General features: G+C 31.5%; 1 protein-coding gene across 5 annotated transcripts in view; it reads right to left on the bottom strand.

Annotated features, from left to right (window-relative positions):
• FAM135A (family with sequence similarity 135, member A) overlaps positions 1 to 15,510 on the bottom strand; it is a 79,262-nt gene that overhangs the window by 43,609 nt on the left and 20,143 nt on the right. For all 5 annotated transcript variants that reach the window (XM_004673606.1, XM_012724224.1, XM_012724236.1 and 2 more), the window contains exons 4-8: positions 12,206 to 12,345; positions 12,024 to 12,094; positions 7,523 to 7,696; positions 4,326 to 4,452; positions 3,549 to 3,702 (exon numbers count right to left, since the gene is read on the bottom strand). In XM_004673606.1, the coding sequence (XP_004673663.1) occupies positions 3,549 to 3,702; positions 4,326 to 4,452; positions 7,523 to 7,696; positions 12,024 to 12,094; positions 12,206 to 12,345 (666 nt within the window). The remainder of the gene's footprint in view (positions 1 to 3,548; positions 3,703 to 4,325; positions 4,453 to 7,522; positions 7,697 to 12,023; positions 12,095 to 12,205; positions 12,346 to 15,510) is intronic.

Below are 15,510 nucleotides of genomic sequence, written 5' to 3'. Positions count from 1 at the left end.
ACTATAGTCCTTTTATCACAAAATTTACTAGAATTTTCCAACTTGTTAATAATAGATTTAGTATTGATTTGACAGTGCAGTTAGAACACTAAAGCAATTTTTGTTAGTTAGCTTATTAGAATTACAAATGATGTACATTAAAGTTTACAGTACTTTGCTCTTTTTAATTTAAATGTGACACATTCAATGTTTCACAGTACAATATTTTTATGTTTTAATCTTTTAGATTCAGAATTTTAGAGGTGGCAGGAATCTCAGAGCTCAGCTAGATAAGCCTGCATTTTACAAGTGTAGGATACTAGAACCTATAATGCTTATGTCATTTGCCAGTCTCTATTTTAGAACCCGTGGCACCCATTTTCAGTAACAGCTTCTTACACCAAAACATATTTAATCATTTGTCATTTTTAAAAAATGTACATCATTTATCTAGGAGAAAAGAAAAAGTCAAAAGCAGAAAGGAATTCAAGGCATTATTTTAACAGAGGTTAAAGCATGTTTAAGCCTAAGACTTTAAAATATATACTTATTTAAAAACTATATATAAAAGTGCTAAATGGAAAAAAATAAATAACCTATAATCAAGAACTATTTTATTATAACCATTTATTAAAATTGGTGAATACAGTGATGTTTAATTGACAAAGTTTCATGGAAGTTTTATATAGTGCCCAAAATTTAATTGTGTATAAAAACAGAGCAACATTAACATTTTAGAATGTGAAATAAGTAGTTCCATTTTGAATAGTTAATAGTATTTTTACATGTTCTTTTAGAAGATACATTCTAGAGTACACTAAAATTCACAATAGAAAACATAAATAGTAAGGAAGAGTTTAGGAGTAAACCAATGCATTACCCAAAAATATTTACTGAAAATGTGTTTTGACTTTAAAAATCCATAGGAAATAGCTGTAAGTTGTGTGTTGATGCTCATATACTTCAAAAGAAACAATAAAGACTGTATAGTGATATTTCATTCATTCACTCATCGACTCATTCAACAAACATTTTGAGTAAATACTCTAAGATATGAATTCTATTTCTATTATTTATTTATGTAAAGTATGGGGTTTGTTTTAGAATTTTATTTTCTGATAGAATATTTTAAGCAAAACAATTTGAAGTAAAGTTAACATTCATTTAGCAACTAAACATAAGTGTTCTTTTTATTACTGTATTTTTCTACATTATATTTAGAAGCCTAAAGTAATACGTAAGACATAAAAGGCATCTTGAGAAAAAGTGAAAATCTTAAAAATAGATGAGTTCACACGCTAAGTAAAAAATTATTGACAATGTGCTAACACTAAGTCTAAACTAGTTGAAATAAACTTTTATATTAGAAAAGTCTTTTCTTTAGTAGTAATTATATATTTCATCAGTATAAATTTTATCCTTTTAGAAAAAATTTTTCTAATGTTAAAAGATGGTCCATTTTTTTCCTTCACTTGTAAATACTACACATTAAATCTCTTTGAAAATTACTTGCAAATGGACATCTTTCTTATACAGTCATTTATACATCCCTCTTATATTTGACCCTCTCCATTAAAATCACAAGAAGCCCTACCTCTCTGGTTGAGTTCCCCTATCCATCCCAGTGCTAAAGAACCTGAAGAAGCTGCTTGGCAACAAAAGCAGCAGCACCAAAAGTCCCAAAAACTACCCCTTGAAGACTAAAATGTACATTAGCCTCAGGAGGCTTACCCCACAGTAACATTTCCCAATTCATCTCCTCTACACCAATGAAAACAAAATTCAGGTACAGACAAAAAGAAGTTCTTCTTTGTGAGCTCCTTTACACTTGCCTTTCAGATGTCCTCAACTTTCCTTTTTGAGTCATGTACCAGCATATCTGGTTTCTTTCTATCTCCCTAACTTTCGAATATATACTATTGTGCATTTATTGTCCCAAAGCTAGTAAGTGTAGAAATGTTCCAAACATGAACATTTAAGCATTCTGACAAGAGAATGCCTCCCTGAATTCTAAGTGGCATTTGATATTGAAACTATTAACACATTTTCTTCATGGCACATGACCTCTAACTTTCATACCATTACTTTTTATACTATTACTTTTCAGGGATATGATATTGGTCTTCCTTAATACTGTGGTGTGGCCACTAGACCTAAGTTTATCAACATTTATAATATGATTCTTCTAAGAAAAAGTGTTCCAAGTTCCAAAGACCCATATTAAAAAAATATACACAACATATTTTTTCATCAATTGCGTGTAAGCAATATCCTAAACTAGCTCTATTCCACCAATAATGCTTTCATTTAAAGAAAATCACTTAAAATACATCTATAGCAGTAGCTCCTTATAGAATTTTCTTAAGGAATTACAAGGATTTTAAGTACATAAAACAGTAAAGAAACAGAATATTTCAGAAAAGATTAGTCAAAAGATTTCACACTACCATTTTGTTTTATGTAAGAATATCTGAGCAAAAAAAAAAATGCATTGTCATATTGCTTGGGTACATTAGGGTTCTTGAATCAAGCATTCTAAGCATTTAATTTAATGATAAGTGCACTTAGTCAAGAAAGTATAACTGAACTGGTTGAAAATGAAATTAAATCCACTGGAGTAGTTGATAGGCAGTGGGACAATAGCCAGCATTTTCTCACAGTTGAAGTTAATTAAGGTAAAAATCATTACACTTCTTTACAAATCATTGTATTACTAAGCAAGCAATTATAAAAATAGACTACTTAGTTTGAAGGAACAAATAAAAACATTAAGTAGAATATAAAAGCTCCTAATTTATCCATTCATATAATGGTGAAAATAATTTATTTTGAAGAGCTACTAAGTACACAAAATTAGCTGATATTTGAAAATAAAAGTTTATAAAAATGATAGGGTCTGAGTAAAAATTTGTTTTTGCTAATGCCAGTAGTATATCTTCTGTGAAATGATAAATTCCAAAGCATTTTTGGCAAACTGAAAATGGTATACAAATCAAGGAAATATGACCTTTTTTATTGTACTCAATATGTATGCAAATACTACTGTTACAAAACTAAAGATTAAATTACTGATTGAAATAATTTTTAAAATGTTAATACTGATTAATGTTAACAATATGAAGTGAAATAAAAAATGAGAGATTACTAAAGACAAATATGTAAAAAGAACTTTCAATGTATTTTAACTAGTATTTGGAAGTATGGCTTTAATTTATCCTTCCAATAGTCTGCAGATAATTCCATTTGCTTTCTAGCATGCTTTCTCTTATCTTTTAAGAGAAGTAGTATATTTGCTTTTTAACAACTTTTTTAGACATATTCTTTCTAAAAATCTACCAAAAGACCATTTCAAACTTAGCATCAAAAGTTATTTCTTAATAGCATAAAATTTAAATTATAGAAAAGAATTACCAAAGGTTTTAAAGATAGAATTGAGAGAGAAGTAAAAGTAAAGCACATAAAATCTGCAGCTTTAGTATAGAGATACTATGGCAAAGCTGATAAATAGCAATATGAGAATGAATAGAATGACTTGAACTACAGAAAAGGTCTGGCTACTTTTAACATACCCAGTTCTAATTTCTGACAGGAAGGGATCTCTTCTGTTACCGTAATGAAGTAGCTGTGTAATCCTTTGAAGGCTAGCAGCAAAGAGGCACAAAGTGTATAATGAAAATGATAGGCATGATGTAGGAAGGAGTCTGCAATGATGAAGCTGCAACCCTAAAGAGTAGATTTGGAAAGCAGAGTGTTAGTACCCAAAATTTTACACTTGAAACTTAGGATAATAAGGGGGGGAAAAAACCCCCATTAAGTGTTTGTTACAATTAGTTTAAAGGTAAGAAATTCATAATATTTTAGGGAGCTGTTTTTGTTAACATAGTAATTTAAACACATGAATACAATTCTAGTAATTTCAGTTACTGTGGACTTTTAAAACAAGTAGATCAAATTATATATTTGAAAATATGAGATTCAAATTGCATTGGAATTGACAGAGACACTCTGTTTTTATAGGTTAAGATCCAATCTTTTTAGGTCACTAATGGGTATATTATATTACTTCAAGTTGGGTAACAACTCTAGGAATTGTTCTTTACAGACATTAAGGAAGCAAAGATTATAGAACAAGGTAAAAAAGGCTGTCAGAGGATTTTTACATTAACTCTGGAAAAATCTTAAAGTATCAGATTATTTTTCATAATAAACTACCTCAACCAACCAATTTGTTAAAGTCATGTATGCTGTTGAGTTCAAATAATAAAATAACACAGTCATGAATAAAACAACTAAAATATTTCATTTGAAATAAGAGAAGAGAATTTATAGACAAATTCAGTTCTTACATCTGGTGATAACTGTTTTGTGTAGTTAATGCCAAAGACCACACTTTCAAGCGTAGGAATCGCAGAATCTTTGTTTTGTGCCGGTGCATTTCTATTTAACCAAGTAGTCTTCACAGGGCGAGGAAAGCTGGAGGAGTAAGCATTACATTATTACTGACATAATAGTCTTTTTAAATATTGAGTTAAATATTTGTAGGAATAGAATAAAGAACAAGGATTTTGCAAGATTATGTTTCTAAAGTATTTTTAGTTTTATAATTTCTCCTTTAGAAATTTGAATTATTATAAAAAAGCATGAGCACATATAAAAAAAGACTAGATGCTTGAGATAACTTTTCTATGGGAGTCTCAAATAACTCTAAAGATAAAAAAGGGTGGGAATCCAGAATAGCTAAGTGACAAATGAAGGTAAAGTTTTAATTTGAAAATAATGATTGGTCAAAACTGGTTACCAAATATGTAAAATTAAAAATCAAATATGGATTTTTTATAGAAATAAAGAACTCCCACTTAAACATAGACAAAAAAACTAAATCTATCTGTTGCCTCTATTTTTCAAAAACAAGGTATTTTCTATTTTCCCACTAAAAGGTTATGAACTCTATTATTATTAAGATAGTCTTTATAAGTGCTTCAAGGCCCCATCTCAATCACATAAACGACTCCTGTTTGTATTAATATTACATTAGTACTCTATAAACTCCATCAAATAGGAAGCACATTCTTCATTCTATTTGAATGTCTAAAAATTATATATAAAGTGAATTATTATAAAAAAGCATGAGCACATATAAAAAAAGACTAGATGCTTGAGATAACTTTATTTATTTGTGATAAAGTACTGGCTAATTATAGTAGACCAAAGCATCTGGACTATGGCAATTTGATAAAAAAGACAGGAAAGCAAATCAATTTTGTCATAAGCAGAGAGCAGTGTTCATTTTCAAAATCAATTTGCTTTGCAAAAATAAACTATCTATATCCCAGCAAAGAAGGGAGTTCCATTACTATAAGGTGTTCTTCAGAATTGAGTATATAAGTTGTACTTAAAAAAATTCAAATTTAAAAAATAGATATATATAACAAAAGCAAGGAAAGAACCCCTAATCTCTGTTATCCCAAATAATTGACTTAATGCCCCTTCTTGGATTGAGTATAGAAAGTGCTTTAAGTAAAAGCAGTATTAAAAAAAGATATTATATAAAAAAAAAAAGATCTGTAGCTGGAAATAAATTCCAGGTCTTTCTCTAATTAAAAAAAAAAAAGATATTATAACTGCAAATATCTCTTCATTGTGTTTAGAGGATAAATATACATCTATTAAAAAAACTTCAGGAAAAACTTGTGGGTGTATAGTGAAAAATGTTACCCTTAACAAGAGCCCTCTACCAGCATTCCACCAGCAACAGGCTTTCCCTTCTCTGTTCCTTGCTTTCTCTTTCATTTGTGAGCAAAGAAATTCAGGGAAAGATGCTGCTTCTTTCAGGGCAAAGTTTAGCAGAAAGGGGGATATTACAGCCCATGGCAGCTAGGTAAAGAATAGCAACCTCAGCTGTTGAAGGCACTCATTTTCTTTTCCAGTCACTAACCAGAGCCAACAGTTAATCCTCTTGGCTTCTGATCCTGAGCCAAAAATGTCTTCTTCCAGTAAACGGTCTCTAGGAGATGAGCTGCCTCTTTCACCTACTAGTCTGTGGCAAAAACTGCTGCATTACAAGAGGAAGCACACATTTAACTCACTAAGATTACTGATGTAAATGTCACTATTCCATTTAATCAGGGCCCTAGAAAGCAACATTAATAACCTGACCTAACTTCTATGAATTGCTAGCATGAGGAGAAACTAAGCCAGTTTTACAAAGAAAAATAAGTAGTTGAAATAGCTAATTAGTGATTCTTGTTGAACTTACAAAATTAAATGATTCAGAAAATTACATATGCATATTTTGTAAACTTTTAGCATAACTTCACATATAACTCATATGAAAGTAATATTGTATACTACTTAATTGAAAAATACATTTAAAAAACCCTGAAGAAGTTTCAGTTACAAATGTCATTACGTACATATTTACTCAGATTAACATTTAAAATATTTTTAACTTTATAATAAAAATACATATTGTACTTTACAAAAGTTATAGTAGCTACTTTCTAAGTTCTTAAAGCCCTAAGAGGTAAGACAAAGATGGAAAAACTAGTTACAGATCTTACTACAGAATAAGAGAGGTAAAGAAAGTCATTAGAAGAAACAGAGATCATAGAATAAAACTATGGAAGAGAGTCTCGGTTATAGTTCTTAATTAAAAACATTTCAAACTAAAGATATTCACCAAAAACTCTTATTTGTGAGCATATTTATTTTAAATTTTATTGGTGTTCTACAAATTCTGAGCATAACTCACAAAATTACCTATTTAGTTTTCTGATTAAACAAGTTTAACATTATAACCTTTAAGCATTGGCCCTATTTATTAGTTTTTGAGTCACAGTAATGTCAGAGATTGTCAAGTGGAAGTTCAGAAATCAAATCAATGTGAAGTTACTGATTTTAAAAGAATTCATTTGTTGCCCATACCACAAGGATGTTTTACTATAAAAGCTGAAGAGCCTGAATATATTCTTACTCAGTAAGACAATCCATCCCTGTGGAAATGGGCAAGAAAATTAATTATTCCAAATGCATTAATTTATGACCCAGAATAATACATAACTTTAAGTTAAAATGGTCTACATTATATATATTTAAAAGACTTAGTAAAGATCCATACAATTGGTTAAGTGCTTAGAAAACAAGATTTGCTGAAGAGTGCAGACTTAATAAAATACAATAGCCCATCCAGAGAACAGGTAAATAAAAAAAACTAAATAAAAAAATAAAATTTTTTTCCAGAGAATGAATAATTATAATAAAACACTGTAAAATAGCTTACAGGCTAAATAATGCTGATTGCATTATTTTCCTTGGTCAGTTTATTTGACAAAGATTATCCCATAATTCTGTAATAAAAAAAGTCATCAATCTTAACGTTCTCGTGCTCTAAATGTTATTATTTTAATTTAGCATAAAAGCATTTATAACTAATTATGAATTTGAAAAAATCCTTAATACATTAGTAATCTTTAGCAGAGTATAATTTTCAATCTAAAAGTAAAAGATAATGCATTCATAGGATTAGGGTAATGGTTAAAATTACCTTATCAGTGGCTGATGTAGTGCAACCAAAGATGCATGGACTGTAACAGACACAACAGAAAGGTGGAAATAATCAAACATAACATTAACATGATGATGAAGACCTCTATGGAGGTTAAAGTGCAGCTTCAATGTTCGGCTACTTATTAGTTGCAAAGAGTTCAGATCATCTGCCCTATAAAAAGCAACACATTTGCATATAAGTATGGAATAATTAGTAAAGACCAAGATTTTATAGTTTAAATTACCAGTTAGTTATAAACTATTTTTTCAAAATTTAGAATGAGAATAATTTTTTATAAAGCATCATGTTGGCATTGGATAGATATATGAAAACTTAAGAAAATAAACATATTCCTCCTATAGGTTTCTATCAGTCCATTCTATTAACAGTTTTTTCACTAATATCTCTATAATTAAGTTCTTTTTAATACTTCATAAGTTACTTTCATCTTATATTAAATTTTACTCCAGAGGGAATAATTTCTTTTACTAAAAGGCTAGAGTTCAAACAGGTCAATTACTATTATAAATAGCAAAGATATAATTTTTACTGTATGTAATTTTGTTATTAAATGTTACATAGAAAAGTTACTGGTTTACATTTTACTATATTTAGTCTGTCATTAGATTTACACATATAAAAAACTGGAAACAATGCCGTGAAAATATCAAAATACCTATGCATATATATTTTTAATTCATACATATATTATAACTGCCTACAGCTAAGAACCACTTTCTCCACTTAAGAGAATTCCACTTATTCCAGCTTACCCCACTTATAGAATTTTGAGTTGGTTAGGAAAGAATCCTTTAAAGAATTCTTTGTAATACAAGTTATTAAAGGAGAGCAGTATCTACAAATTTTTTTTAAATCCCTGATGGTAAAAGATATCTCAGACACAGTAATGTGGCTGCTTAAGTCATTTATCATGCATGTAGTCAGAACTTATAGACAATTTCCAAGAGTATTTCTACAAGAACATTTGAAATGAAAAAAGTAAAACTATAAAAATAAAATAGTGAAATGGATCCTTCATTATTGTGTTAAATCACACAAATGATTTATAAAAATACAACTGTATGTCCAGTATATACACAAGTTCCAGTCATAAAAATTCCTAAGTACTCTAGATATTATTTTGGACAATAAGATTTCTCTCTTCAGGTGTTCTGACTATAGTTCTCCCACCACCCATAGTCTATCACAATTTTTCTTGTGCTCTCATATTGTCATGGATGCCTCATATCTATGGTTAGCTTTCAAGGTTTGTCTTCAACACTTTGTTTTTTCCCCCCTATATTCCACATAAAAATGAAAACACCTTATATTTAGCTTTATCCCCCTGAACATCAATTCTCCTACTTCTATCCATGTTGCTGTGAATGGAACAAGTTTATCTTTTTGATTATTGAGTAGTATTCTATTGTGTATATATACTACGTCTTTTTGATCTATTTATCTCCTTTGGGGAATTTAGGTTTGTTTATAAATCTTGCCTATTATAAATAGTGCTGTAATAAATATAGAAGTACATGTTACCTTCTGAAGTAGTGCTTTTATGTTCTTTGGGTAGATTCCCAAGCTTGGAGTAGTTGAGTTATAGGCAGAACCATTTCTAGTGTTCTGAGGAACATACACATAGCTTTTCACAATGGCTGGATTAGTTTACATTCCTGCCAGGAGTATTAAGAGGATTCCTTTTTCTCTACATCTTCAACACTTATTTTTGTTTAATATGGGTCGTCTCACTGGTATGAGGTGGTATCTCATGGTTTTCATTTGCCTTTTACTGATAATAAGTGATGTTGAACATTTTTTCATTTATCTGTTGGCCATTTGTATTTCTTCTTTGGAGAAGTTTCTATTTAGCTTTTCTGCCTCTTTTTTTATTGGGTTGTTTTTGTTGAGTTGTGTGTAAGCTTTTTGTAAATCACTGACATTTGCCTCTCATTAGAAGAATGATGTGAAAATATTTTCTCCCCTTCAGTGGGGTGTCTCTTCACTTTTGCTGTACAGAAGTTTTCCATTTGACATAGTCTCAGTTGTTTATATCTGTTTTCCTTGCTTCTGTCCAAAAGGTATTTCTGAAGTTTATGTCATGGAGTTGGAGTTTTCTGCCTATATAATGTCTTCTGTATATATTAGCATTTCATTCAAGTTCTTTATTCATTTTGATTTCTGTGCATGGCATGAGATATTATCTAGTTTCAAATTCTTTTGCATCTGGCAGTCCAATTTTCCCAGCACCATTTGTTGAAACTTTCCTTATTCTAATGTATCGTCTTTGCTCCTCTGTCATAGATTTGACCACATCAGTGTGTTTCCATTTCTGGGTTTCCAATTCTTCCCCATTAGTCTGTGTGTATCTTTATTTCAGTACCTCATTGCTTTTTATTACAGCTTTGTAGTATAGCTTAAAGTCTGGCTATTTGGGGTCTTCTCTGATTTCATCAATAAATGTTCTATTTCTTTGCAGAATGCAATTGAAATTTTCTTAATTATTGGAATTGCATTGAATCTGTACATTGCTTTGGCAGGATGGTCATTTTGGCAGGACGTTGATTCTTCCAATCCAAGAGCAGGAACTATCTTTCCATCTCTTTGTGTCTTCCTCTATTTCTTCTAATAATGCTTTATAATTTTCCTTGTATAGGACCTTCACCTCTTATTAGGTTTATACCCAGGTATTTAATTTTGGGGGGTACAATCATATATGGGTGGTTTTCTTAATTTCTTCTACAGGTTAACTGTTTCAGATTGGAAGGAAACTGATTTTTATGTATTGATTTTGTAACCTGCTACATTATTGAACTGGCTTACTGTTTTAATTTTTCCATGGATTTTTTTTTGGTTCTTTCCCTATTTGGACTCCTTTTCTGGCTTTCTCCTGCTTAACTGCTCCAGTTAGGACTTCTACTACTGTGCTGAATAGAGGGGTTGTTCTTGTCTTCACCAGATCTTGTTGGAAATGCTTTTTCAGTTTTTCTCCCTTAAGAATGATGCTAACTATGGGATTGTCATATATGGCTTTTACTATTATGATATTACATTATCCCTAATTTTTAGAAGGGTTTTCATCACAAATGGATGCTGAACTTAATCAAATGTTTTCTCTATGTTTTTTGGTATGATCATATAGTTTTATTGTTTTGTTGATATGGCAAATTATATTGACTGATTTAATACTGAGCCATCTTTGTGTCTCTGGAATAAATCCCATGTGGTCTTGGTGTATAATCCTTTTGATAAACTATGGGGTTTGGTTTGTCAAAATTTTACTGAGGATTTTAGTGTCCATATGTTCATGAGTGATACTAGCCTGTAGTTTTTTGGTTTTTTATTTTGTGCTCTTTTGTTTGCTTTCAGTATTACTAAGATATTGGCATCATAAAATGTATTTGGAAGTACTCCTTCTTTCTCAATCTTTTCAAAGAGTTTGAGCAGTTGTGTTAGTTCATCTTTGAAAGTTGAAAAAACCTAAAACCATCTGGTCCTGGGATCTTGGTTTCAGGGAAGAGTTTTGATTGCTAATTCAATTTCCCTATTTGTAATTGGTTTGTTCAAGTTTTCTATTTCTTTCTTATGCAGTTTTGAGTGATTGTTTAATTCTAAGAATTTGTCCATCTCATCTAGATTAATGAATTTGTTTACATATAAACATTCACAGTAACCTTTTATTATTCTCTTGATTTCTGCTATGTCTGTTGTAATTTCTCCTCTTAACAGTAATGATCATATTTGAGTTTTTGCCCTCTTTTTTGTGAGCCTAGCTAGGGGTTTGTCTATTTTTTTTTCAAAGAACTGACTTTTGGTTTCATTGATCTTTTGGGCTGTCTTTGAGACTTCTATTTCATTTATCTCTACTTTAATTTTAAATTTTTTACCCTTCTTTGTTTAGAACAAATGTGCCCTCATTCATTTTCTCTCATTGACCTGACTACTGGTGAGAGTGGGATTGTTTTACTCTGTATGTATTTTCTCCAATATCTGTTTTCAGAAAATTATGGAACACTTTACAAATTTGCTTGTCATCCTTGAGCAGGGACCAGGCTAATCTTCTCCATAATTGTTCCAATTTTAATGTATGTGTTGCTGGAGTGTTCTGGAGTTAATGAACTAGAAATAACTGCCAAATGTAAATGTCATCAGTCTTAATAACTAATTGAATATCAACAAAAGATTTGCTACTATTTAAGATTACCTAGTGGTATACTGAAGAATAACTCTGCTATATTTAAATGCCGTGTGGCAATGGTATTATATCAACAATGCAGTTTACAAAGCTGAGAAAATCATGACCTATTTCTTCAACTTGTCTGCTTTTGCTACCTGGAGCTCAGCAACAGTACAAAAGTATAGGCTAACCATCCTAATGCAATGTGACTAGAAGATGTACATAATTTAAAATAAACAAGAAGGGCACATGTTGGATTGTAAGAAAGAAAAGTGGGGATTCTAACACTAAGATTTTTAATTCTTTAATTAGCCTACTTACGAATAATCACCATCTGTAAAGTGTAAATCCAAGGATAACAGAAAACTCATTTCCTCAAGGGTTTCTTCAATCTGAAGAGAAATTATAAAATGACAAATTTCTGAATATATATAGAAAGTTAGAAATATGCCCTGAGGCTTTATAAAAAATATTTACTTAAATGTATATGAAGAGTTGTTTACCTTTCTTTCATCCAACAACATTTTAACTTTGAAGATCATAACATCATTTAAAACAATCTCCTCATTTTTATACAAAATTTGAAATGTTTTACTGCAAATCAGAGAATCATGAACTGAAGCTGGAAATGCTAAAGTCATACCTAAAACAGAGAAAATATATCATTAACAGGTAGAAGGCAAAATAAAATACAAGTTAATTAATATTTTTACCTAACATTGTGGTTGACATTATACTAATATTATTATCATTTCATAGTTCAATGATATAACCATTTTTCATATAATTTCTTAACCTGAGAATATATATAAGAAAAATCTCAAAGTAGTAGGTATTTTAAGAGTAAACAGTTGCTCCACAGAAGAATGAAGCTTAGTATTCCATAGATGCATAATAAATAAATTGGTTAGACTCTGTCTTGATTGCTAGGATGAAGGTAGTTTCTAAGCTATTAGAATAAAGAATCTGGCTAGTTTTTGTAGTGTATTCTAGAGAAGTGGGCTCTAGATGTTTACAGTATCCCAGTGACTAGAGAATCTCTGCTATCCATCATGGGTACTGATGATTTATAATAATGAAGTGTCTCAAGATGGGCCCCAAGAAAGTTTAAGGATATGATTAAAGATGTAGGATGGCGGGCCCTCCCTGGTGGCACAGCGGGTTAAAGCATAGCACTGAGAAGCTAAAGCCACTTCAGCATGAGTTCAATCCCCAACCCCGGAAGTGACCCACATGGCATGGCAGACCTCTCCTGACCTGCCCGCTGCTCTCCTCAGCAGTGTACTTTGTCCATCTGCCTATTCTGCTCCCCACTCTGTCTCTGGTGAATCGTCTCACCACCCCTGCATATCTGGCCTGAACTCCAGTTCTGTATGCATAAATAAATAAATCTTTAAAAAAAAAAAAAAGATGTAGGATGGCAAAGTCAGTAAGACCAATCACATGAGCAGAGTGTTGAGCCACATAATGTAAGTCCAACTGCTAGTGAGGAAAAGGAGGCTGGAACTTGAGCCATGTGGGCAATGACCAACTGCACCAATATAATGAAACACCAATAAAAGCTACAGACAATAAGCCTTGGGTAAGCTCCTATGGTAGACAATATTTTACATGTTGATACATACTGACTCCATGAGAAAACTTCACATATGTGGGACCCTCCCAGACCCTGCCCTACATAGGTTGTCTTTTGGCCAATTCTATTTTGCATTCTTTTGTTATAATAAAACTATACTAATAAGTAGAGTGCTTTCTTGAATTTTGTGAATTATTCTAGTGGATTACTGAATCTGAGGCTGCAATAGGAATCCCAAATTTATAGCTAGCCAGTCAGAAATGAGAGCAATCTTATGGAAGTCCATGTCCTTAATCTGCAAAGTTTGGTTCATCTCCTGGCTCTTGGAGTCAGATCATTCCAACAGTCTATGTGATGTCTTATTAATTTATACCAAATAAATAACATGATATCAGAAACAGTTGATGAAATTGAAGATATTTAATCTACAAAGCAAAATAGGCATCTACGCAGGATATGAAACCCAAAGTAGAATACTAGAGTCCAATAAGAATAAGGGATCCCACAGGGTGAGGAGGGCAATATGGTGTGACGTGAAGTGGTAGAACCTCAGCATGGTGAGGAAGGCAGTCTAGTTGGAAGGGGCAATTAGCGTGAGGTGCTGAGAAGCCAAGGTGAGAGCAAGTGCATAGGAAGGTACCTCAGTCTGGGGTTGGAACACAAATCAGGTAAAGGTGGTGTCCCTGAAAAGGGGGAAACCTAGGTAAGGGTTCCCAGAAGAAATACGAACAAGTTCTTTTATCAGGCTGAGGGTGGATACAGGCATACAGTAGCTACACTAATAGAACCCAGAAAATTGTGGAGACATTTCCTACAGAAGGAATTCCTGTCACAAGTTTTAGTAAGTGTAAATAGGGTGAGGAGTTTCTCTACATAGGGAGGTATTCTAACATGAGGTGCAAGCCCAAGTAGAACTTCCATGAGGAAGAGAGAACAGTGACAAGAAACTAGCACAAATTAGGACATCATCAAATAAGACAAGCTATCAAGGATAAAGAGTAAGGTTTGTTACTGTCAGAGAACGTGTGTGTGTGTGTGTGTGTATCTATATATATGGAGAGGAGATATAAATAGAGAATAAATCCTATGGTACTGGAAAAAAATAGAAATACTAATGTAAACTTATGATTTTCACTATATACTTGAAGACAGGTCTAAATCTGTATATGTAAGTGACAATAAATTTGTTCATACATATTCATACATATACATATTCACTAGTTCCACTCACACAAAGGGCCACAGAGCGGCAGACCCAAATATTTGTTTCTAATATTCTCCACTAAAAGGAAGCACAACTTTTGGGAAAAAAAGCTAGCTCTAGAGTTAGGGCACAGAAAATCTTTTCTGGACAAACATTTCATACCAGAGTGTTAAAAGAATGAGGAGGTATATCAAAAAGACACAGAGCAGGATTAAGAGGCTACCACTGGATGAATGATAAATAAAATAAATTACAAATGCAATGGATTTATATCTTTTGGATACACAAATCCATAATTTCTACTGATATAAATACATGAACAAATGAATAACTATAGCAAAGAAACCTGAGAGATTTAATCAAATGATCCAAGTTAATACCATCAATAATGGGACAAATGAAAATCATGAACCACACATAACAGGATATGATAAATCAAATACAGCCTCACTTCTGATATTTTTGTCAATGATTTATATACAGCCTGAATCTAATAATGAGTAAATCACAGACCAACACAAGCTGAAGGGTATCCTATAGATCTACAAGATTACAGTTTTTAGTGGTGTCAAGTGTCAAAGGAAAGACTGAGGAGTTGTTCCAGAATGAAGACTACCAAGGAGACATAAAAATTATTTATGACAAGAGTCTTGCTATAAAGGACTTTATTGGAACAACTGGCAAAACTCCAATAGGTCTGAGAATAAGATGGTAGTAATGTATCAATGTTAATTTCTTGATGTTTACTGGGATTCTGTAAGAGAATATTTTTATTTGGAGGAAATATATATTGAAGTATTTAAGGATGATGGTGCATCATGCTGGCAAATTATTCTAAAATGGTTTCTCTTACATGGTTCAGGAAAAAAGATTTTATAATGTAATTGCAACTTTTCTTTAAGTTTGACATGTTCTTTATATATATCAGAAAGGAAACCAAGCAGATCAGAAACTCAACTTCAGTATATTTCAGAGAAGAGCTGAAAAGATGAAACTCTCCTCAATGAAAGGTATTATTTTATAGCACC

This window comes from Condylura cristata, unplaced genomic scaffold, assembly GCF_000260355.1.
Source record: "Condylura cristata isolate star-nosed mole 26May11 unplaced genomic scaffold, ConCri1.0 scaffold00001, whole genome shotgun sequence".
Classification (NCBI taxonomy): domain Eukaryota; kingdom Metazoa; phylum Chordata; class Mammalia; order Eulipotyphla; family Talpidae; genus Condylura; species Condylura cristata.
Note: the sequence above shows the minus strand (reverse complement) of the source record. Positions and strands in the feature narration are given on the sequence as shown.